General features: G+C 43.0%; 1 protein-coding gene across 1 annotated transcript; it reads right to left on the bottom strand.

Annotated features, from left to right (window-relative positions):
* Positions 1 to 2776: 2776 nt before the first annotated feature.
* On the bottom strand, positions 2777 to 4529 carry LOC123418186. The gene is made up of 3 exons (XM_045106954.1): positions 4127 to 4529; positions 3810 to 4030; positions 2777 to 3370 (listed from the first exon to the last, which is right to left on the bottom strand). Exons 1-3 carry the CDS (start codon positions 4527 to 4529, stop codon positions 2777 to 2779), a joined length of 1218 nt encoding a protein of 405 aa, XP_044962889.1.
* Between the last annotated feature and the right edge of the window lie 18857 nt (positions 4530 to 23386).

The raw sequence follows: 23386 nt of genomic DNA, 5'->3' as shown, positions 1-23386 counted from the left end.
CTCCATCCGCATCCTGCACTTGTCTTCCGTGATTAGCGCCCACATCCTCTTAACCTCCGTCGCCACCAGCACCATATCCTACCTGCACGCCGACCTCGCCGAAGTGCACCAAAACGTCACACCATCATCGTCGCCATTGCCGACGGGGCAGGATGATGCTGGTGGCCAAGGAGTTCGGGGCGCTGTCGCCGCCGGGCGCGGTGGTGGAGGCGGCGCAGCGGAGGTGGGCCCCGCCGTCCACGGCGAGAGTTTCGCCGAGGGGCGGGTCGCCTGTCGCGGTGGGGCACCTGTGGCTGCGGACGCGGGGAGGGGGGACATGCCCGGGAGTGCGAGCCAACACGGGAGCCACGAGAGCGACATGGACCCGGCCATGCTCGTCGGCGACTTCCTCGAGAGCGGCGGCGGCGGGGACTCGCGCGGCAACAGCGACGGCGAGCCCGGTGGCCTCCACGACCTCGCCCACCTCGCCGACAAGATCTCGGTACGAACCTCGCGCCTCCATCCCGTTCCCCGTCTCCTCTCCTCTGCCCTCCTCTGCTCTGTTTGTGTTGATTTTGCGTTTTGGCTTTGGGGCCAAGGTTTGGTTTCCCCCAAAATTATGCTCAATTGATTAACCATGCAGGTTGGTTAGGTGGCTGGATGCAACTCCATGAAACTGCCCAATTATTAGCGCTTCCCAATCCCCATGTAAGTTGTAACTGGACAAATCATGTATGACACCATGCTTGTGCCCTTATTCCTGAAGTATTTGCAGCTGTATTCTTTGGTCGTTCATGGCTCAATCAAGTGAGTCTATTCTCTCTTTTTTGACAGCAATTTAAACCTGTCAATAGGAGGAAATATGGCCATGATCCTTTCATTTTTATTTGGTTTGAGGAGAAATGAGTAGTCAGTTTTCATACTAAATTTGTTTTCTGTTCTACACATAGATGCAGGTGCGACAATTAGCTGCACCAACTATTGTTCCTTTTCTTTTGCAGTTCGGATGTGCGTCCATACGTGTTAAACAATTAAATAGATTTAATCTGCAGTCTAACAATACTTTTGTTAATAGTTGCCAACTAAAAGATGATCTACTTGTGTCAAAAGTGAGGATGCAGATATCATGAGTTCATATTGTACAATATTATTTTTTGTAAGCAATATTTTCTTTTTTCTTATTATTTGATATTTTCATATTGATAATAGCTCCTGAATTGATGTTTGATTACCTCTCCCCCTTGGAGAACCATCAAATTTTCATGTATGAACAATAACCATGTGCTTTTATTTTTAGGCATAAGGACTCTAAAATGGATGAAGGGGGAGCTAAAGTTCAATAGCGTACAACAGGCATGTTGTGTATAGAGTTTGCAAGGAACCGTGTTCATTTCTTCCACTTAAATATCTTAGCTAGCACAACTATTTCATATCACAATACTTAATGGAATCACTTTTCTTAGCACTTCCATGATTTTCATTATGTGAATTCAATTACTATGATGCCAGGTAACTTGACTATTCGGTATCTGTATTTGACATCTGCATCGAATAATTTTATTTCTAAAGTATAGTTTGAAGTTTAATTACACATAGGATGGGTCACTCCGGTTACCATGGAAACTCAAGTATTTTGGGTTTGCAGTTTGCGATCTTTTTCCCCTATAGCGTCGTGATATACCTCAGTTGTCATCTAAATATAGTAACTGCTATGGTCATTACTAAGGACTAGATTGATATGTATTCAGAAATGTATCATTTTATATTTCTATCATTTTGTGCAATTGCTTTCTCAGTTTAATTGTAGCTCTAAATACTCATGTGAATGTAGATAAGTTTGGCCTCAAACAAGATAGAATCGCAGTATGAAGAGTTTAAAGTGAGACATGAAAATTAGGACTACTAACCATAAAGAGGAAGATTGGCAAGGAGATTAGAAGTCCATGCATCAAACCCAACCAGATATAGACATCCTCAAAAGGCTGAGGTAAGTACTTGTACTCTGAATAGACTTGGATAAAAATGAACCGTTTGTTTAATTGATATTATGTTTTTCTAATGGTTGGTCCAGAAAACAGGATTATTAATAATGGGGAGAAGCACGGGTTCGTACCGCCGTTGAGGATGCGGAAGTCTCAGTTCCACTATGCACTGACACGGGTACCGAGTGCATCCGCAACAGACGGGGACATGAGAGTCGTGCCGTAGCCGGCGAGGATGTGGGTGCCGTTGCCATTTCCGTCGCTCTATAGAACTAACACTTTTTATATTGCATACTTTACATGTTTCAGATTACACATTTTATAATTTTTAGAACTGAAAGTTAGATTCCGATTGTTATCTTCACATTAATTCAATATGTTGTCCACTTTAGATCTGTTCTTTCACATTCCCACATTTTTCTTTCACCTTAACCCAAGAGAACTTCCTGAAATCTTTACCATAGTTTTGTGATTTCTAAATGGGTTTGATTTCTTTTTGGTCTGATTGAACCTCACATAACATAGTAAAATGATGAGTAATGGGGTTTGTATTAAACATGACCTTTCGAGAGGCATAGATCATCATGCTATAGTATTCTATTATTTTTTAAATTTCTAGAATATGAATTCAGAATCCAATACTCATATTAAATTTAATGGGCTGCTTTGATCAAGACGTGCGTTGCACGGACATGTTTACTAGTGTCAAGTAAAAACTTGGTTAAATTTCAGTCGACTGAGACCTGGCCACACCCATATATCAACATTGCCCACTACAAAATACCCATGGAATAAGATTAACTTGAGTATATAGACTACTCATGGCGGAAACAGGACCAAGCGACGGTAATCTGCATACTACAAGACCCAAAGTTAATCTCCATGACGCTTACACATTGTCTCTTTGCTTCGAAAACTGCCTCAGCTTTCTCGATGAAACCCCGTTCCTCATCAACCGAACATGCCACCACGGAAACCTTGAGCATCCCCTCGATGTAGACGGAGATGACGCGGCGCTGGAGCTTGACCACACCTTCAGAGTCGACGGGCAAAGCTCTACCGTCTCTGGTATTGAGCAGCTCCACTTCCAGGCCATTGTTGCTGCTCATGCCGGCAGTGAACGCGCCTCGGAGACCATCCGGCCATGACCCGTGGGTGATTTTGATGCGGACCGTGGCCTCCACGGAGCGATTAATGTGACTGGATTCGAGTTCAAGTGTGCTGAGCCTGCTAGGGTAAATGCCTGCGAGACATAATCCGGTCCCGTAACTCAGGACTAGATCGCTCAAATCTCCGTCCTCGGATCTAGTTCTACTCGCGCCCTTCACCTTGAGCGAGACCTCGATGTATGAAAGGTCCCTCGACACGGCAATGGCGCGACTAGGGCCCGTCAATGCTAGGTATGGATCCTGCATGGGAATGGCAATTGTCCATGTAAATATTAAGAACATCTTCAACCGCAGAGCAAAAAAAAGCTGCTGATTGGTACTCCCTCTATACCGAAATACTTGTAGTTTTAGTAGGCTAAGTTTAGCCTACTAAAACTATAAATACTCCGTGAGGTGTGCTGAAGTAAAAGTGAGGAGCAAAAGTGATATTCTGTACAGAGGAAGTAAAACCTTAAAATTTTGGGTTTGGCGCCAAAAAGAGCAGACCTAGCTAAAACAAAAATGCTACATCTACGGCCTCATTACAGAGATTTTACGGACCTTTCGACCAACTAAACTTGCGCCCCCCCTGATTTTCGGTGGGTGGGACCCTCCCTCCCCCTTTTATCCAATCACAGATTGCTACCTCAAATTTATCCTGTAATAGGCCTGTAAGAGTCCGTAAACGTAGCGTACTAACCTCTTGAGTGATTATTTGGCAATCACCCCTCCGGCGGTGGAAAAGAATGTTGCGCTTGTGATCCAAGACATCTCGTGCCGCGATGATGCCATACACTTGCAGCGGCCATTGCAGGCAATCGTCGACCGCTGCGATCTTCACCGACGTGATCTGCAAGGTATCCATGGCCTTGGGCCTATCATGGGGAGCAGGGTGCGTGTACCGCATGGCGGGGATCGATGCTACATGGATTTCATCAGATGTTGTGTATCAAGTTAGTACGAGCAATTAACTGGTCAAATATATGTATGCAGCTTGAGCGTAGATATACATCTTACTGGTTTGATGGAAGGTGACGCCGGGGCGGGCGACGAGTTGGTTCCAGTAGCGTCGGAACCGGGCGGCGAAGAGCTCCTCCTCGCACTGCGCCCACTCCGCCGCTGCGTCCACCTGCCGACACACCTCGCGGTAGGCTTCTCTTGCCTTCTCGGCTTCCTCCGCCTTCACGCTGGCTATGACGGCGGCTTCTTCGGCTTTCGCCATGGCCATGCCGACGGCTTGCATGGACTCCTCGGCCTTGGCCGCGGCCGTCGTGGTGGCCTCCTTGGCCTCCGCTTCGGCTTGCCGGGACTCCTTATCCGCTGTGACCATGGCATCGTAGGCGTTCTTCCTGTCTTTCTTCATGGCTTCCGCGGCCGCGGCCCTGGCGGCCTTCGCCTTGCGCCTCCTCGCCGTCGCCATGGACGCTGCTTATTAGCTAGCTGTCTCGTTCCCTGGGAGAACGCCGCCCGTGTACATATAGATGGTGGTGGCTGTAGTCTGATTCCGGCTCAGTTACGAATCCGAGGAGGGGAGTCCACTTCCAGTCCTCCGACCTTCGCCTTGCGCCTCCCAGCTAGAGGAGGAAGGTGGAAACAAAGTCACCCCATCGCCGTCTAGAGAGATGGCGTCGGCGATCCGCTCCGCCGCGGTGCTCCGTCAGCGTCTTCCGCGCCTCCTGTCCTCCTCCGTCACCAGATATTTTCCGCGAGCGCTCGAGGAGGAGCAGCGCTTCCTCGTCCGGAGCGCCGGCGGTGGGGGATGCTCGACTTTTCAGCTGCAGCTCCGCCGCCGCCAGGAAGTCCTACACGGATCCATGTACACTCAACCCCGGGCAGCACAGACGGCATGGCGTACCTTATAAGGGCAGCCAAGAAGGAAGCTCTTGACTGGAGACAGATGCATGCGGGAACACCTTGAAGCATCGGCGCAGAGACGATTAGAACGCGAGCAAGTGTACAAGCGGCAGGATAGGGTGGTTAATTGTGCCGCCGCCGCTTTGTTCCTTGCCTTGCTAGCCGGCAGTGCGTTCTTTCGATGAGTAAGCAGAGGAGTGGAGAAGCCAATCTTATAGGCCTCTAAGTTTTTTTAGATTACTATGTCGTTGTGGGTTTTGGCTAGTATTTGAAACGGTTTTGCTAAAACACATCTAGATGTAAGATAAATATTTACATATCTAAATCCTATATCATTGATCTTATGTAGAGGTTCATGCGTATATTTTTTTTTCTTTCATATTTTGTTTAGTCATTTAGATGTGCAATGGTACACCCTATTTAAAATGTGTTTCTATTGCATCCAACTAATTCGTTGGCTTAAGTTGTGGACCTGTTTGCCTAGGCCGTATTCATCCCACGTACGTGTTAATTTCTACCCTGGTAACGAGATCATTTTGCTCCCGTCCCAGACGGCTGGAACCCTAGACGCCGCCACAGAAGCCAATCTTTCACTGCCGTCCTACGACGGCTCCCCTCCGTTGACGACATCGGTCGTCTGTGGTGAGGGGAGCCGTTGGATCCACGCATGTGGATCCTTTTTAGTCTTTTGTAGTCTAGGTTTTTAGGTTGTTCTCATCTTGACTTCGGCGACGACGATGGCGTCGCTGAATAATGATTCTTTGGATCCTTTCTTGACGAGACCATCAGTCCTATGGTTGAAAATGGATTTGGAAGCCAGTTCAAAAATTGATGGCGTCGGGACGGCGGCATCCTCGCAATGGACCTGTCTCCTCCGGCTTCGCTGTTGCCATGGCGTTTGCTCCTGCGTCGGCGCATAGCTTGGAAGGTAGTTCAGGAGTGGGTGCATATTGTAGTTTGCATCGACATCTAAAAGATGAAACGCGTGTTGTGTTCGTGGTTCATGGATGACAAGTATGCTTTTTTTCTTCGACGTCTTAGTCATGGTGGGGTGTCAGATATGGAGTTCGATGATGTGTCCGATGGGTTGCCCCTGTCTGGTCCGTTCAATGGCTAGGGATCCATTTTTAGTGAGTCACCAAGAAGGTCTGCAAAGCTGCATATCAGCGATGGAGACGCGTCGAGTTTGGATGAGGAGGTGATCCATCATTTTTTTGTTCAATGGTTGTTTTGGTGGTGCGGGAGGCAGCCAATGAACGTCGGTGCGAAGCTCAAAGATGTTATGCTATCTTTATAGTTTTTTCATGTCGGCCTTGACGTGGCATGTACTTTGACCTTTATGACATGAATAAAACACGTATTATCATGGGAGAAAAAAAAATATATGAACCTTTTTTTTGGCTGTCTTATTTAAGTTGAAGTTGTGAACCTGTTTTTTTTTTGTTTTTGGCGTCTTATTTAACTTGAAGTTGTGGACCTGTTTTCTTGTTTTCGACCGTGTTAAGTGCATTATTGTGCCATGACCACTACCCTTTTCATATTGGGAAACGTTTCGTAATGGGGCGCCGACCGAATGCTTCGGCCAGTCGCGCGTGACCCGCGGGCTGTGGCTTGCCAATGTATGCAATAATTTTTGTCCAGATTTGCTACAACAGTTGTAAAATTTGCTACAAGCGTTTTCTATTTTTGTTACGATTTGTTCATTAAAAAAAATCTACATCCACGTTTCGTTGCAACTCGAGTTCGTTAGATTTTTTTGCTACAACCGTGTTATTTTTTAGCTACAACCGGTATATTTTTTTGCTGCAACTATTCACTAAAAAAGTTGCATACACGTTCATCAGAGTTGTAACCCGAGTTCACCGGATTGTTTTGCTATGACCCTTATTTTGTTTTGCTACTACGCATCATCAGCTTCGTTTTTTTGCTACGATCACGTAGATTTTTTTTTGCTACAACTATATTTTTGTTGCAACCGTTGACAAAAATTGCTGCATCTGAACAAAATATGTTGCATCGAGGAAACAATTGCTGCATAGATAGATCTAACGGTGCGCTCGTTTGCGCCGGCGCGCCGATGCCCAGTACTGGCCTTTCATGATCATATTTATCTCTTTTCTCAGCTTCAGATTCGGTCCAGTTGCTCATTAGATGGTCCAACGGGCTCGACGGGTCATATGTAGGACCGGTGGTTGGATGCACCATTTCTAGTAAAGATATTGAAAGGGACAAGCTATGTAAATAACATACATGTTAAACAAATATTACATATCAAAATTACAGAGTAAATTAATACATCATACACATCGAAGGGCCAAATTATGAAATTATAGAGTTACATTATTTCGAGTTAAAAATGTTCCCGTTTTATTTTCTTTTTGTCATTTTCTGTTTTTTTCTTATTTTTTCCTTTTTATTTTCAAGGTTACTTTTTAAAATAAAAGTTCATGTTCCAAAATTGTTCTTGATTTTTAAAAAATGTTCCAAATTTGAAAAAATTGTCATTTTCATAAATTGTTCATAGATTCAAAAAATGTGCTTGATTTTTTCAAAAATGTTGCGATTGCTTTTGTTCCAATTTTTTTATAAATTTCTAAAAAGCTCCTGGCGTTAAAAAAATGTTCCTGATTTTAAAAAATTGTTTGCAAATTGCAAAAATATTCATGTTTTGAATTTTGCTGTAGTTTCCAAAGATGTCCAAGTTTCATAAATCGTTCTTAAGTTTTAAAATATGTTGAACAAGATTTTTTCTAGCATGAATATTTTTTAAAATTCTGAAAAATTAAGATGAGAAATATATTTTTACACTTTCAATAAATATTTGAAATTTTCAAACAAAAAACGAAAAAGCTAAGAACAAAAAGAAAAACAAAAAGAAAAAAGAAACGCAACAGAAAAAGAAAAAAAAAGTAACAAAAACCCCAGTTTAGGAACCTTCTTCTATGTTCCCAAAACCAATAAAAACTGGCTGGGTATCTCTGGAAGGTTCTTAAAACCAAGAACACAGGAGTTTTGCATGTCGACCCTCAAGTAGGACAATCGGAGCACCGAGGCTAAAGATGTACATAGCCTGGTACACGTCGCCATTGATATACTCAAGGGACGAGTTGCCACGGCCAATGACAATGTCAAACAAATGCTTCACGACACCAAGAATGGCACGTCTACAATGCGTTCCCTCAGTTTCTACGTGGTGGACTACAACCGCATGGTGAGCATCCTCAACATATGTGACACAATGATAAATGAGTACCACGATCGCAAGGGCAGAGCCGATGATGGGTTGCTATCTTCTGAGCTGCCCGCCTGTGTGGAGAAAGTTGACAAACCTTTCATTGACTGTTGGTTGGGCCTTCTTGGTATGGAGGCGAAAAAGCTATTAGATGAAAACTTTGCGGTGGGCATGTTGGTCAATCTCAACTTTTTCCTTGCTACCATCATACAGGTTTAATGATCCATTTTTTGTTTTTCTACATGAAATTGTGTTATTGTAACATCTGTTTACCTTCACTTGGATTGAAAATAATGTTATGTGTCAATAATTTTACTTTCACGTTTGCTTCTGATATATGTGTATGCAAGAAAGTTGATTAGAAAGCTGTCTAGAAAACAACTATCGCACAGCTACTCCATGCCACTAGTAGGAAAAGGGCCATCAGTCCCGGTTCTCCAACCGAGAGAACCATCGGGACTAAAGGCCCAAAGCTTTAGTTTCGGTTGGCTTACGAACAGAACCCAAAGGTGTTCCACGTGGCCGTTGCAGGGCGCCCAGGCAGGAATAAATTTAGTCCTGGTTGGTAACACCAACCGAGATCAAAAGGCAGCCCCGCGTCAGCAACTTGCAGGCGCTGGTTTTTTTGTGTTTTTTGAAAGGGGGGGGTAGAGTTTTTCGAGCGTTTTATTAGGAGTTTCATATTGTTTTAGCTAGCTACTACATATAGAGAGAAGTGACCTCGCTTTCTTCGTGCTTGGTCGACAGTAGCTACTACATACAGAGAGAACTCGACGCTAGCTAGTAAGCAATTGAAGGAACCATTAATTACACAATATCGTCATGAACATATATAGAGAAAAGTGACATCTCTTGATCCGTGCTTGGTCGAACAACTCGACGCTACTACATATAGTACACGATCATGCATATATACAATATATAACATCTCTTGCGATCCAGAACTATCTAATATCTATCCACCAAAATCGATAAGGAAATCCTGATGATATTCCCCGTCCGCTGGTATGACATGGTCAACAAAAAATCCCTTACAATTGTAGTACTACTTAATTAGTGTATTTTCTGCATGGACGTGGTTTATTTATTAAAAATAAATCAGGTTAGTAAATGTGAAGTATTATTATCCAAATAATTAAATAGGTACCCACTTTGGCAATATTTTTTGGGTGCTACGGATGAACTTGCCTCTATGATGTGTCAAATAAAACACGATGTGAAGGTTTTCTTTGTTTGCCATCATGAATGCGGACGGTCTTAATTTATTTTAGAAAAATTTAAAGGGACACTGTTTACCCCAGAACCTACAAGTATGGGCTTTTTATGGATATTTTCACTTCTAAATATTCACACCTCTTTTTAGTGGGTAATATGATGCACAAAATAAATACCCTTATAAAGGAAAATTATTTTCCTAAATATGTACATGCAAAATGGTTATCAAAGTTTCATGAGGATAATATGTCACTACATTACTAACTATGGTGGGAATTTAGAGCACACTACACTGTTTAGTGCCTCAAATGGGTTGCGGCTTTGGAAATGGGCCATACAATTAACTGTAAATGTGGACCTATTATAAACTAATCAACTCTGTGCCGGATCAACCCGGCGGCAATGTCGGACGTGGAGTGGGGTGAATAGATGAGGCCGGGGCGAGATCTTATAGGGCATGGCCACGAGGCTGGGCGTGCACTGGGGCGATTGGAACGGGCAACATGCGCTTGGGTCGTGATGCGATCGTGGGCGTGATGATCTTGGCTAGAGGTTGACAAAGACGTGGGCGGTCCCACCTAGTAGTGAAAGGGAGAGAGAAGAAAGAGGTATGCGGGTCGCACATTAGCGGTTTGATGTTGATCCGACGCCTTAGATAAAACGACATGTACCACTTTGGCGGCTGGGATGCTCGGCTGCCTGCAGCTATTGGTTGGGCCTGCTGGGCTAGCTCGCTTGATTGGTTGGACCTGGTCATTTTCTTTTTATTTCCTTTTTCTTTTTCTCTTTACATTTCTGTATAAATTTCAAATTAGTTTCAACACCAAACTTGCTCCAATTTTATTTTGGGATATTACCAGAAGTTCAAAACCTTTATTTATGATTTATGGAAATAAATTTCCTGCCATAATAAGTATTAAGCCCTCTGTATACATTCTCACTTGATTTTTTCTCATTTTCCAAATCAGGCTTATTTTCCTATTCGAGTTTTGTGGTATTTGTATTTTGGTGCCCATTTAAAATATTTGGTTTGTCAGCTTAATTTGAGAGATTTATTTTAGTTCCCAATTTCCCTTCTAGTTCCGTTTAAACTTTAGATGACTTTAAGGTTTCCAATATTTGGGTCTTGCATAATTTTATTTCCATCACAAAACAATTCACACATGGTTAGTCATATGTATGTGGCTCAACTGTTGGGTTTTATAAATAATCCCCAAATGACAATTGGAGTTCTTATAATTGCCAAATATTTATTTGAGCCACATTCACAACTCCTAGTTTTTTTAGCTAAGAGGAACCAATCACACGCATTTTAGGAATTTTTTAATTCCCTCTAGTTTTTATTATTGACATTTAAAGTTTGAAACTAAATGTTTGCACCTTGACGAATTATTTGTAAGTTTGGCTGTAGAGATGTACAACTTGAAAGTTGCAAAAAAAAGAGAAAACTTTGTGCAATCACTGAAATGTTAAGGGTCACTATAATCGATTCTAAATGTTGCACAGAGATAGAAAGTCAGTTATGCAAAAGGATATCTTCAACACACAAATGCAAATAAGAAGTATTAATGAGAGGAGATCCAAAATGAACACCCACATATCTGTGTGCACAATTAGTAGAAGTATTAATGCGAGGACATGAAGATCCACCTATTTGTGTCCACGTATTATGCGGGCTCTAATTATTTGGCAATACTACTTAATCAAGACTTAACGCATTAATGAACACATGGGAACTTTATGTGTGTTTATACGGGGAAGATCTAAAATAAGCATCCATATATTTGCGAATATTGAGGGAACTAATACTGTAATGCAAGATGATCTAAAACGAGGATCAATATATTTTTATAGCTAGCACTATTAATTCGTATATCTATGGCTAAGCAACACACTGCATTTCTGAACCTCCACTTATTTCTATATAAAAATCTCAACCCTCGCACATCACTTTATCAATCCATCTCTTCCCTACTCATCGTTCTATATCCATTTATCTCCACCTTCGCCAACTTCGACACATTTCAAGACTTCCAACTAGGCTTATAGCAACGGCAACAATGTCGGTGACCTCCATCCTCTTCTCTGCCATCACTATCATGCTCCTTTCCACTACCATCGCAACTGAATCTACTGCCTCTGGTGGTGGAAACCCCAAGGCGACCAACTTCATGGTGGAAGCGTGCAAGAATGCGTCAACGAAAAGCCAAATATACGACCCCAACCCAATCACACAGGAGTTTTGTGTGTTGAGCCTCAAGTTGGACAATCGGAGCGCCGAGGCTAAAGATGTCCATAGCCTGGTACACGTCGCCATTGATATACTCAAGGGACAAGTTGCCACGGCCAATGACAATGTCAAACAAATGATGCACGACACCAAAAATGGCACGTCTACAATGCGTTCCCTCAGTTTCTGCGTGGTCGATTACAACCGCATGGTGAGCATCCTCAGCATATGTGACACAATGATAAATGAGTACCACGGTCGCACGGGCAGAGCCGATGATGGGTTGCTATCTTCTGAGCTGCCCGCCTGTGTGGAGAAAGTTGACAAACCTTTCATCGACTGTTGGTTGGGCCTTCTTGGTATGGAGGTGAAAAAGCTATTAGATGAAAACATTGCGGTGGGCATGTTGGTCAAACTCAACTTTTATCTTGCTAGCATCATATAGGTTTAATGATCCATTTTTTATTTTTTCTACATGAAATTGTGTTGTTGTAACATCTGTTTGCCTTCACTTGGATTGAAAATAATGTTACTGTGTCAATAATTTAACTTCCACGTTCGCTTATGATATATGTGTATGCAAGAAAGTTGATTACAAAGCTGTCTAGAAAAGAGGTATCGTACAGCTCCTCTTTGGCACTAGTAGGAAAAAAGCCATCAGTCCCGGTTCCAGAAGGGCTTTAGTCCCGGTTCTTCAACCGAGAGAAAACAATCGGGACTAAAGGCCCAAACCTTTAGTTCCGGTTGGCTTAAGAACCGGGCCAAAGCTGTTCCACGTGGCCGTTGCAGGGCGCCCAGGCATGAGGACGTTTAGTCCCGGTTGGTAACACCAACCGAGACCAAAAGGCAGCCCCGCGTCAGCAGCTCGCAGGCGCTGGTTTTTTTTTTGTGTTTTTTGAAGGAGGTGGGGGGTTAGGGGTTTTCGAGCGTTTTATTAGGGGTTTTAAATTGTGTTAGCTAGCTACTACATATAGAGAGACTTGACCTCTCTTTCTTCGTGCTTGGTCGACGATACCTACTACATACAGAGAGAACTCGACGCTAGCTAGTAAGCAATTGAAGGAACCATTAATTACACAATATCGCGATGAACATATATAGAGAGAAGTGACCTCTCTTTCTCTGTGCTTGGTCGAACAACTCGACGCTACTACATATAGTACATGATCATGCATATATACAATATATAACATCTCTTGCGATCCATAACTCGCTAATATCTATCCACCAAAATCGATAAGGAAATCCTGATGATATTCCCCGTCCGCTGGTATGACATGGTCAACAAAGAATCCCTTACAATTGTAGTACTACTTAATTAGTGTATTTTCTGCATGGACGTGGTTCATTTATTAAAAATAAATCAGGTTAGTAAATGTGAAGTATTATTATCCAAATAATTAAATAGGTACCCACTTTGGCAATATTTTTTCGGTGCTACGGATGAACTTGCCTCTATGATGTGTCAAATAAAACACGATGTGAAGGTTTTCTTTGTTTGCCATCTAGAAAAAAGATTTCTTAGTTTGGCTATTAAAGTTCTTACTATAATAAAATTTCATGGATGCGGACGGTCTTAATTTATTTTAGAAAAATTTAAAGGGACACTGTTTACCCCAGAACCTACAAGTATGGGCTTTTCACGGATATTTTCACTACCAAATATTCACATCTCTTTTTAGTGGGTAATATGATGCACAAAATAAATACCCTTATAAAGGAAAATTACTTGCCTAAATATGTACATGAAAAATGGTTATCAAAGTTTCATGAGGATAATATGTCACTACATTACTAACTATGGTGGGAATTTAGAGCACACAACACTGTTTGGTGCCTCAAATGGGTTGCGGCTTTGGAAATGGGCCATACAATTAACTGTAAATGTGGACCTATTATAAACTAATCAACTCTGTGCCGGATCAACCTGGCGGCAATGTCGGACGTGGAGTGGGGTGAGTAGATGAGGCCGGGGCGGGATCTTATAGGGCATGGCCACGAGGCTGGGCGTGCACTGGGGCGATTGGAACGGGCAACATGCGCTTGGGTCGTGATGCGATCGTGGGCGTGATGATCTTGGCTAGAGGTTGACAAAGACGTGGGCGGTCCCACCTAGTAGTGAAAGGGGGAGAGAAGAAAGAGGTATGCGGGTCGCACATTAGCCGTTTGATGTTGATCCAACGCCTTGGATAAAACGACATGTACCACTTTGGCGGCTGGGATGCTCGGCTGCCTGCAGCTATTGGTTGGGCCTGCTGGGCTAGCTCGCTTGAATGGTTGGACCTGGTCATTTTCTTTTTATTTCTTTTTTCTTTTTCTCTTTACATTTCTGTATAAATTTCAAATTAGTTTCAACACCAAACTTGCTCCAATTTTATTTTGGGATATTACCAGAAGTTCAAAACCTTTATTTATGATTTATGGAAAGAAATTTCCTGCCATAATAAGTATTAACCCCTGTGCATACATTCTCACTTGATTTATTCTCTTTTTCCAAATCAGGCTTATTTTCCTATTCGAGCTTTGTGGTATTTGTATTTTGGTGCCCATTTAAAATATTTGGTTTGTCAGCTTATTTTGAGAGATTTATTTTAGTTCCCAATTTCCCTTGTAGTTCCGTTTAAACTTTAGATGACTTTAAGGTTTCCAATATTTGGGTCTTGCATAATTTTATTTCCATCACAAAACAATTCACACATGGTTAGTCATATTTATGTGGCTCGACTGTTGGGTTTATAAATAATCCCCAAATGATAATTGGAGTTCTTATAATTGCCAAATATTTATTTGAGCCACATTAGCAACTCTTAGTTTTTTAGCTAAGAGCAACCAATCACACGCATTTTAGGAAATGTTTAATTCCCTCTTGTTTTTATTATTGACATTTGAAGTTTGAAACTAAATGTTTGCACCTTGACGAATTATTTGTAAGTTTGGTTGTAGAGATGTACAACTTGAAAGTTGCAAAAAAAGAGAGAAAACTTTGTGCAACCACTGAAATGTTAAGGGTCACTATAATCGATTCTAAATGTTGCACAGAGATAGAAAGTCAGTTATGCAAAAGGATATCTTCAACACACCAATGCAAATAAGAAGTATTAACGAGAGGAGATCCAAAATGAACACCCACATATGTGTGTGCACAATTAGTAGAAGTATTAATGCGAGGACATGAAGATCCACATATTTGTGTGCACGTATTATGCGGGCTCTAATTATTTGGAAATACTAGTTAATCAAGACTTAACACATTAGTGAACATATGGGAACTTTATGTGTGTTTATACTTGGAAGATCTAAAATAAGCATCCATATATTTGCGAGTATTGAGGGAACTATTACTGTAATACAAGATGATCTAAAACGAGGATCAATATATTTGTTAGCTGCTGCTGGCTACGTCTATAGGGATTTCCTTGGCAAATATGCAAAGGATTTCCCCGCGGCCTTGGAGCCTTGCGTTGGTGTTCCCTTAAAGAGGAAAGGGTGATGTAGCACAGCGGCGGTAAGTATTTCCCTCAGTTTGAGGACCAAGGTATCAATCCAGTAGGAGGATCGCGTCAAGTCAGAAGTACCTGCACAAACACAAAGAGCTTGCACCCAACGCTAGGAAGGGGTTGTCAATCCCTTATAGATTGTTTGCAAAGTGAGAACTGAAAGGAAAAAGTAAACAAAGCAAAGTAAAACTGGAGACGATAGTTGTGAGTAGACCCGGGGGCCGTAGTTTTCACTAGTGGCTTCTCTCATGAAAGCAAGTAGACGGTGGGTGAACAAATTACTGTCGAGCAATTGATAGAACCGCGCATAGTCATGACGTTATCTATGGCAATGATCATACATATAGGCATCACGTCCAAAACAAGTAGACCGATACTTTCTGCATCTACTACTATTACTCCACACGTCGACTGATATCCAGCATGCATCTAGTGTATTGAGTTCATAAGAACATAGTAACGCCTTAAGCAAGATGACATGATGTAGATGGACAATCTCAAATCTATGATGAAAGCCCATCTTGTTACCCTTGATGGAAACAACACGATGTGTGCCTTGCTATCAAATCATAGATCTAGTTGGCCAAACAAAACCAAAGAATCGGAGAGACATACAAGGATATCAAATCATGCATATAAGAAATCAGCAAAGACTCAAATATAATTCATAGATAATCTGATCACAAATTCACAATTCATTGGATCTCGACAAACACACCGCCAAGGAGGATTACATCGGATAGATCTCCATGAAGATCATGGAGAACTTTGTATTGAAGATCCAAGAGAGAGAAGAAGCCATCTAGCTACTAACTACGGACCCGTAGGTCTGAAGTAGACTACTCACGAGTCATTGGAGAGTCAATGATGTTGATATAGAAGCCCTCCAGCTCCAAAGTCCCCTCCGGCAGGGCACCGGGAAGGGTCTCCAGATGAGATATCGCGGAAACGGAAGCTTGCGGCTGCGGAAAAGTGGTTTCGTGGACGCCCTTATTTTTTCTGGGATTTTAGGGAATATATAGGCCAAAGAGCTAGGGCAGGGGAGCTCCAGGGAGGCCACAAGCCTGGTGGCCGCGGGCCCCCTGGCCGCGATCACAGGGCTTGTGGGCTCCATGTGGGCCTCTTGCCTTGGCCCTCAAGTCCCCCGATCTTCTTCTGTTCTGGAAAAATTCATTTCGTGGATTTTATTCCGTTTGGACTCCGTTCCAAAATCAGATATGAAAAGAGTCAAAAACACAGAAAAAAATAGGAACTGTCACTTGGCACTGAATTAATAAGTTAGTCCCAAAAAAGATATAAAAGGTATATAAAACATCCAAAGTTGACAAGATAACAACATGAAACCATCAAAAATTATAGATACGTTTGAGACGTATCAAGTATCCCCAAGCTTAACTCTTGCTCGTCCTCGAGTAGGGAAGTGATAAAGAATGAATTTTTGATGGTTTCATGCTACCTAGCATAGATGTCCTTTGTAACTCCTCTTATGTGACATGAATATTCAGATCCGTTAAATTCAAAACAATAGTTTGCTATTGACGTGGAGACAATAATACTTCAAGCAAACTAGCAAGCTAATCATGAACTTTCAAAATAACAAGGCCAAAAGAAAGTTATCCCTACAAAATCATATAGTCTGGCTATGCTCTATCATCCTTGCACAACGAATTTAAATCATGCACAACCTCGGTATTGGCCAAGTAATTGTTTTCACACCTTTACTTTCTCAAACTTTTTCAACCCTCACGCAATACATGAGCGTGAGCCATGGTTTTAGCACTATAAGTGGAATGGAGTGTGGTGGAGGTTGCAAGGCAAAGAAGGAGAAGATGGTCACATTGACTAGGCATATCAATGAGCTATGGAGATGCTCATCAATAGATATCAATGTGAATGAGTAGGGATTGCTATACGAATGATGCACTAGAGCTAAGAGTATGTGAAAGCTCTTAAAGAAAACTAGTGGGTGTGCATCCAACTTGCTTGCTCACGAAGACCTAAGGCAATTTTGAGGAAGCCCATCATTGGAATATACAAGCCAAGTTATATAATGAAAATTTCCCACTAGCTATATGGTGGTGACAAAACAAGAGACTCTCAATCATGAAGATCATGGTGCTTAATAAGCACAAGTGTGGAAAGATAATAGCACTGTCCCTTCTCTCTTTTTCTCTCATTTTTTTTGGGTGGGCTCTTTGGCCTCTCTTTTTTAATATTTTTTATTTTTTATTTTTGTGGGCATCTTTGGCCTCTTTTTGTAAATGCGCTTCTCTGGCCTCTTTTATTTCCTCACATGGTACAATGCTCCATCAATGATGATCATCCCACTTACAACTCAAAACTTAGAGCAATGATGACTCTATATGGAATGCCTTCGATCGGTAGTGTACCGTGACAATGATCTAGCATGACATAGACATCAATGGAAACATCATGCTAGCTATTTTATGATCATGCAATGGCAATGTAGAAGTGGTGGCACATGTCATGGTGGTAGTTGCATGGCAATATATCTCGGAATGGCTTTGAAAAAGCCACAGTAGGTAGGTATGGTGGCTGTTTTGAGGGAGGCTAATGGTGGGTTTTATGCACCGGCGAAAGTTGCACGGCACTAAAGAAGATAGTGATGGTGGAAGGTGAAAGTGCATCTAAACCATGGACTCAACATTAGTCATGAAGAACTCATATACTTGTTGCAAAAGTTTTAGTAGTAATCGAAACAAAGCATTCAAAGCATACTCCTAGGGGAAGGGTTGGTAGGTATAAACCATCGCGCGACCCTGACCGCCACACAAAGGATGATAATCAATAAACTAATCATGCTCAGACTTCATCACATAGCGGTTCACCATACATGCATGCTACGAGAATCACTAACTTCAACACAAGTATTTCTAGAACCACAACACCTTACTAGTATAACTTCAATATTACCACAACCACAACTCAAAACTAATTGAGATGAATCAAACTTCTCTAACTACTCAATGCACATGAAGGTGGAAGTTTTCATATCCCTTTGGATAACTACCCCTTTTGAGACTACTTTCATAGCATAGATCAACTACCACGCCATGCGCTTCCGTGCTCTAAAAGATAGAAGTGAAACACATAGAGAAAAATCAACTAGCTCAAAAGATATAAGCGAAACACATGTGAGCTGAATTGTCTAACCAATGGATATAAGTGAAGCTCGACAAAATCACGGTGAGTGCATGTCTCTCTCTCTAGGTGTGCAGCAAGGAAGATTGTGACACAACAAAAATAAAAGAATCCTACGATACAAGACGCTCCAAGCAAAACACATAACATGTGGTATAAAAATATAGCCCCAAGTAACGTTACCGATGGATTGAAGACGAAAGAGGGGATGCCTTCCCGGGGCATCCCCAAGCTTAGGCTTTTTCGGCATCCTTGAATCAACTTGGGGTGCCTTGGGAATCCCCAAGCTCGAGCTCTTGCCACTCTTTATCTCTTTGTCCATAAGATCTTCACCCAAAACTTGAAACTTCACAACACGAAACTTAAACAGAAACTCGTGATATCATTAGTATAAGAAAGCAAATCACCACTTCCTTAGGTACTGTAGCAAACTTAAATTCTACTTATGTTGATGTTGGGTTACTGTATTTTCAAGCTTCCATGGCTAATACCCCCCGATACTATCCATAGTTTCATCAAAATAAGCAACCAACTCAACAAAAACAGAATCTGTTAACAGCAGACCAGTCTGTAGCAATCTGTATACTTCGTATACTTCTGTTACATCAAAACTTCTGACAAATTATGAAGGTATGAATAATTTGGGTAGCAATCAGCAGAAAAAAGAATCAACTCAAAAGCTCTCACAGAAAAAAAAGAAAATTCTTTTCGTGAGCAGAAAGTTTCTGTCTTTTCCAGCATGACCAAACGATCATCCCCAAGACTAATCATAACGGTTTTACTTGGCACAAACGCAAAAGAAACAAAAAACATAATCATAACAGAATTATGAAAATGTGGAAAATACAAAACAAAAAGAAAAATGATAGATTCGTTGGGTTGCCTCCCAACAAGCGCTATTGTTTAACGCCCTTAGCTAGGCATAAGGTGATGGAATCACGTATAGTCATCTTTGGTGCTCAAACCATAAGTAGCCCTCATCATAGATTCATAAGGCAATCTTATTTTCTTTCTAGGAAAATGCTCCATGCCCTTCTTTAGAGGAAATTGAAATCTAATATTCCCTTCCTTCATATCGATGATAGCACCAATAGTCCTTAGGAAAGGTCTACCAAGAATAATGGGACATAAAGGATTGCAATCTATGTCAAGTACAATGAAATCCACGGGTACATAGTTCTTATTTGCAACAATAAGAACATCATCGATCCTTCCCATGGGTTTCTTGACAGTAGAATCCGCAAGATGCAAATTAAGAGAACACTCTTCAATCTCATGAAAACCAAGAATATCACATAAAGACTTTGGAATCGCGGAAACACTAGCACCCAAATCATACAAAGCATTGCATTCATAGTTTTTTATTTTGATTTTGATAGTAGGTTCCCACTCATCTTGAAGTTTTCTAGGTATAGAGACTTCTAATTCGAGTTTCTCTTCAAGAGATTTCATCATAGCATCTACGATATGTGCTGTAAAGGCTTTCCTTTGGCTATAAGCATGTGGAGAGTTTGCAATGGATTGCATCAAGGAAATGCATTCAAACAAGGAGCAACTATCATAATTGAATTCCTTGAAATCCAAAGTGGGAGTTCCATTACTACCCAATATTTTGATTTCTTCTACTCCACTCTCCACACGTTTATCATCAAGATAGGTGGACTCTGAATCATTGGAGCGTTTTTCAACCAAAGTGGATTCATATCCAGCCCCTTCATCAATAGGTTTGTCACGCGAAAACAAAGATTCAAGAGGAGTCACACCAAGCACTTTCAGATCTTCATGATTTGCATCACTAGAACGCACCCTTTTAAACCATTCATGCTTAGCGCGAATTTGGGCGGTTCTTTCTTTGCTCTCATTCATGGAGACACGCTTAGCTTTTAGAGTTTTATCCAAGTTAACCTTGGGAGGAGCACATCTAACTTTCAAAGCATCAATATCATAAGACATCCTATCAATGCTCTTAGCCAAATCGTCTATTTTTAGTAGTTTTTCCTCTATGGACGCATTGAAAATCTTTTGAGAGTTGATGAACTCTTTGATATTACTCTCTAAATCAGAGGGCAATTTGTTGTGATTTCCATAAGTGTTTTTGTAGGAATTGCCATAATTGTTAGATGAGTTACTAGGAAAAGGCCTAGGAACATAGTTTCCTCTAAAAGCATTGTTGTTGCCAAAATTGTTCCTACCAACAAAATTAACGTCCAAACTAGAGTTGCTACTCTCAATCAAGGAAGATAGTGGCATGTCATTAGGATCTAAAGGAGTATTTCTACTAGCAACCAAATTCATCAACTCGTCCATCTTAGCACTAAGCGAGTTAATTTCTTCTATAGCGTGTACCTTTTTGCTAGCAGGTGACCTTTCAATGTGGCACTAAGAGTAGTTGTTCATGATATTGTCTAGGAGTTTTGTAGCTTCTCCTCACGTGATTTCCATGAACATTCCACCTGAGGCGGAGTCCAAGATATTTCAAGAAGCAAAATTCAAACCAGCGTAAAATATTTGTATAATCATCCACAAACTCAAGCCATGAGCAGGACAATTTCTAATCATTAACTTCATCCTCCCAAGATTGTGCAACGTGTTCATGATCAAGTTTCTTGAAATTCATGATATCGTTATGGAGAGAGATAATCTTAGCCGGCGGAAAATACTTGGATATGTAAGCATCTTTGCACTTATTCCAAGAATCGATACTATTTTTAGGCAAAGAAGAAAACCAAGTTTTTGCACGATCTCGGCGCCGAGGGACGGGGAGCGCGTCCTGCTGCTCAGCCACATGGCCAGAGGTTTCTCCCCGCCTCCCCATCCTTTCTTCCGAGGTATTATGAACTACTTCCGGGCGCAGCTCCATCACTATCCGCCGAATGCGATAGCTCATCTTTCCGCATTCATCACCCTCTGCGAGTGTTTCATAGGATGTCCTCCCCACTGGGGGCTCTTCAAATATGTTTTCTCTGCTAGATCTCAAACGGTTAAGAAACTTAGCCAGTCTGATGATAAGACATACATCCTCTAGCTCTGCGGGGGTTTAGGATTTCAGAAGAAAAAAAAATAGTTATCCCTTCCTTCAGCTATCCGAGTCGGTTAGGAAGTGGCAATCGTCCTGGTTCTATTGCCAGGACATTGCCTGCCCGAATGCTCCGAGTGGGTTACCACCCTTTAGTTTAGACCGTCCAGGCCCTCCCAGGAAGCTAGCGCTCTCTAAGGGAGAAAAAGCCCAGATCCAGCCTTTGATCGACGCGCTGATAACCGTCGTCCGGAACGGAGTCACCGGCATGGACCTGTAGGAGACTTTTCTGGGTCGACGCATCCAGCCGCTCCAGGCCCGAGACCACGCAATGTGGCATTACACGGGGCCTTTGGATACCACTCGGTCCCATCCTGAAGACGTGAGCGAGGAGACCGTGGGTGCGTGGGTCCGCAGCATCACGGGCACATGTGATAACCCCGTGGGAGCTCGGCGGGTGAAGGCCTTCCGCGCCCAAAATCCTCCTCAGAATGAGGTGAGTACATGTTGTCGGGTGCTTTTAACCTTCTCAGTTTTATTGCTTTTCTTGTCTCGCCGACTGACGCTGCCGACTGTGTTTTGTGCAGGAGTGGACGAACTGGCATTCTGCAGTCTCAGGTGGGGATCCGGTCGAGGAAGAAGAAGGCAGCATGGAGGGTAGCGCGGGTAGTGCCGTGTACGTCTCTCACAGTAGGGAGCGGAGGAGGAAACAGAAGAGGAGGAGGAGGAGCGTGAAGAGCAGAGCTCGTCACCCTCACCACCAGAACGCCGAACCAAGCACCGTCATGACCCCGCTGTTCCGCCAGCTCCACCCGTGGCCCCGAGTGCTCGGAGTGTGAAGAGAAGCAGGGGTTCTTCTGCCGAGCCCGTGGATCAGCCGTCCAAGGTGGCTAAACCCAGCAGGTCTAAACCTCAGAAAGCTTTGCCCCGGATGAGGATCGTTGTTCCGGTCGCCTCAGTGTAAGTATCTTTGCTCTTCTATCTTCCTTAAGTATCTGATTGGACTCTTCTTTTTGGGAATTCATGTTTACCCGTCGAATGGATTTCACTCAACAGAGCTGCTACCTCCGCCACCTCTCTGCCGCGTCAGGGTGACGATCCCATGGACACTGTCATGGTGATGTCCATCTACGAGAGGGGATGAGTGATCTACGTACCCTTGTAGATCGTACAGCAGAAGCGTTAGTGAACGCGGTTGATGTAGTGGAACGTCCTCACATCCCTAGATCCGCCCCGCGAACAATCCCGCGATCAGTCCCACGATCTAGTACCGAACGGACGGCACCTCCGCGTTCAGCACACGTACAGCTCGACGATGATCTCGGCCTTCTTGATCCAGCAAGAGAGACGGAGAGGTAGAAGAGTTCTCCGGCAGCGTGACGGCGCTTCGGAGGTTGGTGATGACCTTGTCTCAGCAGGGCTCCGCCCGAGCTCCGCAGAAACGCGATCTAGAGGAAAAACCGTGGAGGTATGTGGTCGGGCTGCCGTGGAAAAGTCGTCTCAAATCAGCCCTAAAACCTCCGTATATATAGGTGGGAGGGAGGGGGCCTTGCCTTGGGGCTCAAGGAGACCCAAGGGGGTCGGCCGAGCCAAGGGAGGAAGGCTCCCCCCCAAACCGAGTTGGACTAGGTTTGGTGGGTGGGAGTCCTTCCTTTCCTTCCCACCTCCCTTTTTTTCTTTCTCTTTGATTTTTCTATCTATTGCGCATAGGCCCCTTTTGGGCTGTCCCACCAGCCCACTAAGGGCTGGTGCGCCACCCTCAAGGCCTATGGGCTTCCCCGGGGTGGGTTGCCCCCCCCCCCCGGTGAACTCCCGGAACCCATTCGTCATTCCCGGTACATTCCCGGTAACTCCGAAAACCTTCCGGTAATCAAATGAGGTAATCCTATATATCAATCTTCGTTTCCGGACCATTCTAGAAACCCTCGTGACGTCCGTGATCTCATCCGGGACTCCGAACAACATTCGGTTACCAACCATATAACTCAAATACGCATAAAACAACGTCGAACCTTAAGTGTGCAGACCCTGCGGGTTCGAGAACTATGTAGACATGACCCGAGAGACTCCT

This window comes from Hordeum vulgare, unplaced genomic scaffold (assembly GCF_904849725.1).
Source record: "Hordeum vulgare subsp. vulgare unplaced genomic scaffold, MorexV3_pseudomolecules_assembly, whole genome shotgun sequence".
In the NCBI taxonomy this organism is placed as follows: Eukaryota; Viridiplantae; Streptophyta; class Magnoliopsida; order Poales; family Poaceae; genus Hordeum; species Hordeum vulgare.
The sequence above is the reverse complement of the archived record's forward strand: the minus strand, read 5'-3'. Positions and strand labels throughout refer to the sequence as shown.

What these genes read in the sequence shown, in the direction of transcription:
- LOC123418186 (XM_045106954.1), bottom strand. Translation starts at nt 4,529, where the DNA reads ATGGCGACGGCGAGGAGGCGCAAGGCGAAGGCCGCCAGGGCCGCGGCC. An exon ending in CGTCACCTTCCATCAAACCA is followed by an intron (nt 4,031 to 4,126) that starts GTAAGATGTATA and finishes AAATCCATGTAG; the next exon opens with CATCGATCCCCGCCATGCGG. An exon ending in GCCAAATAATCACTCAAGAG is followed by an intron (nt 3,371 to 3,809) that starts GTTAGTACGCTA and finishes ATTCCCATGCAG; the next exon opens with GATCCATACCTAGCATTGAC.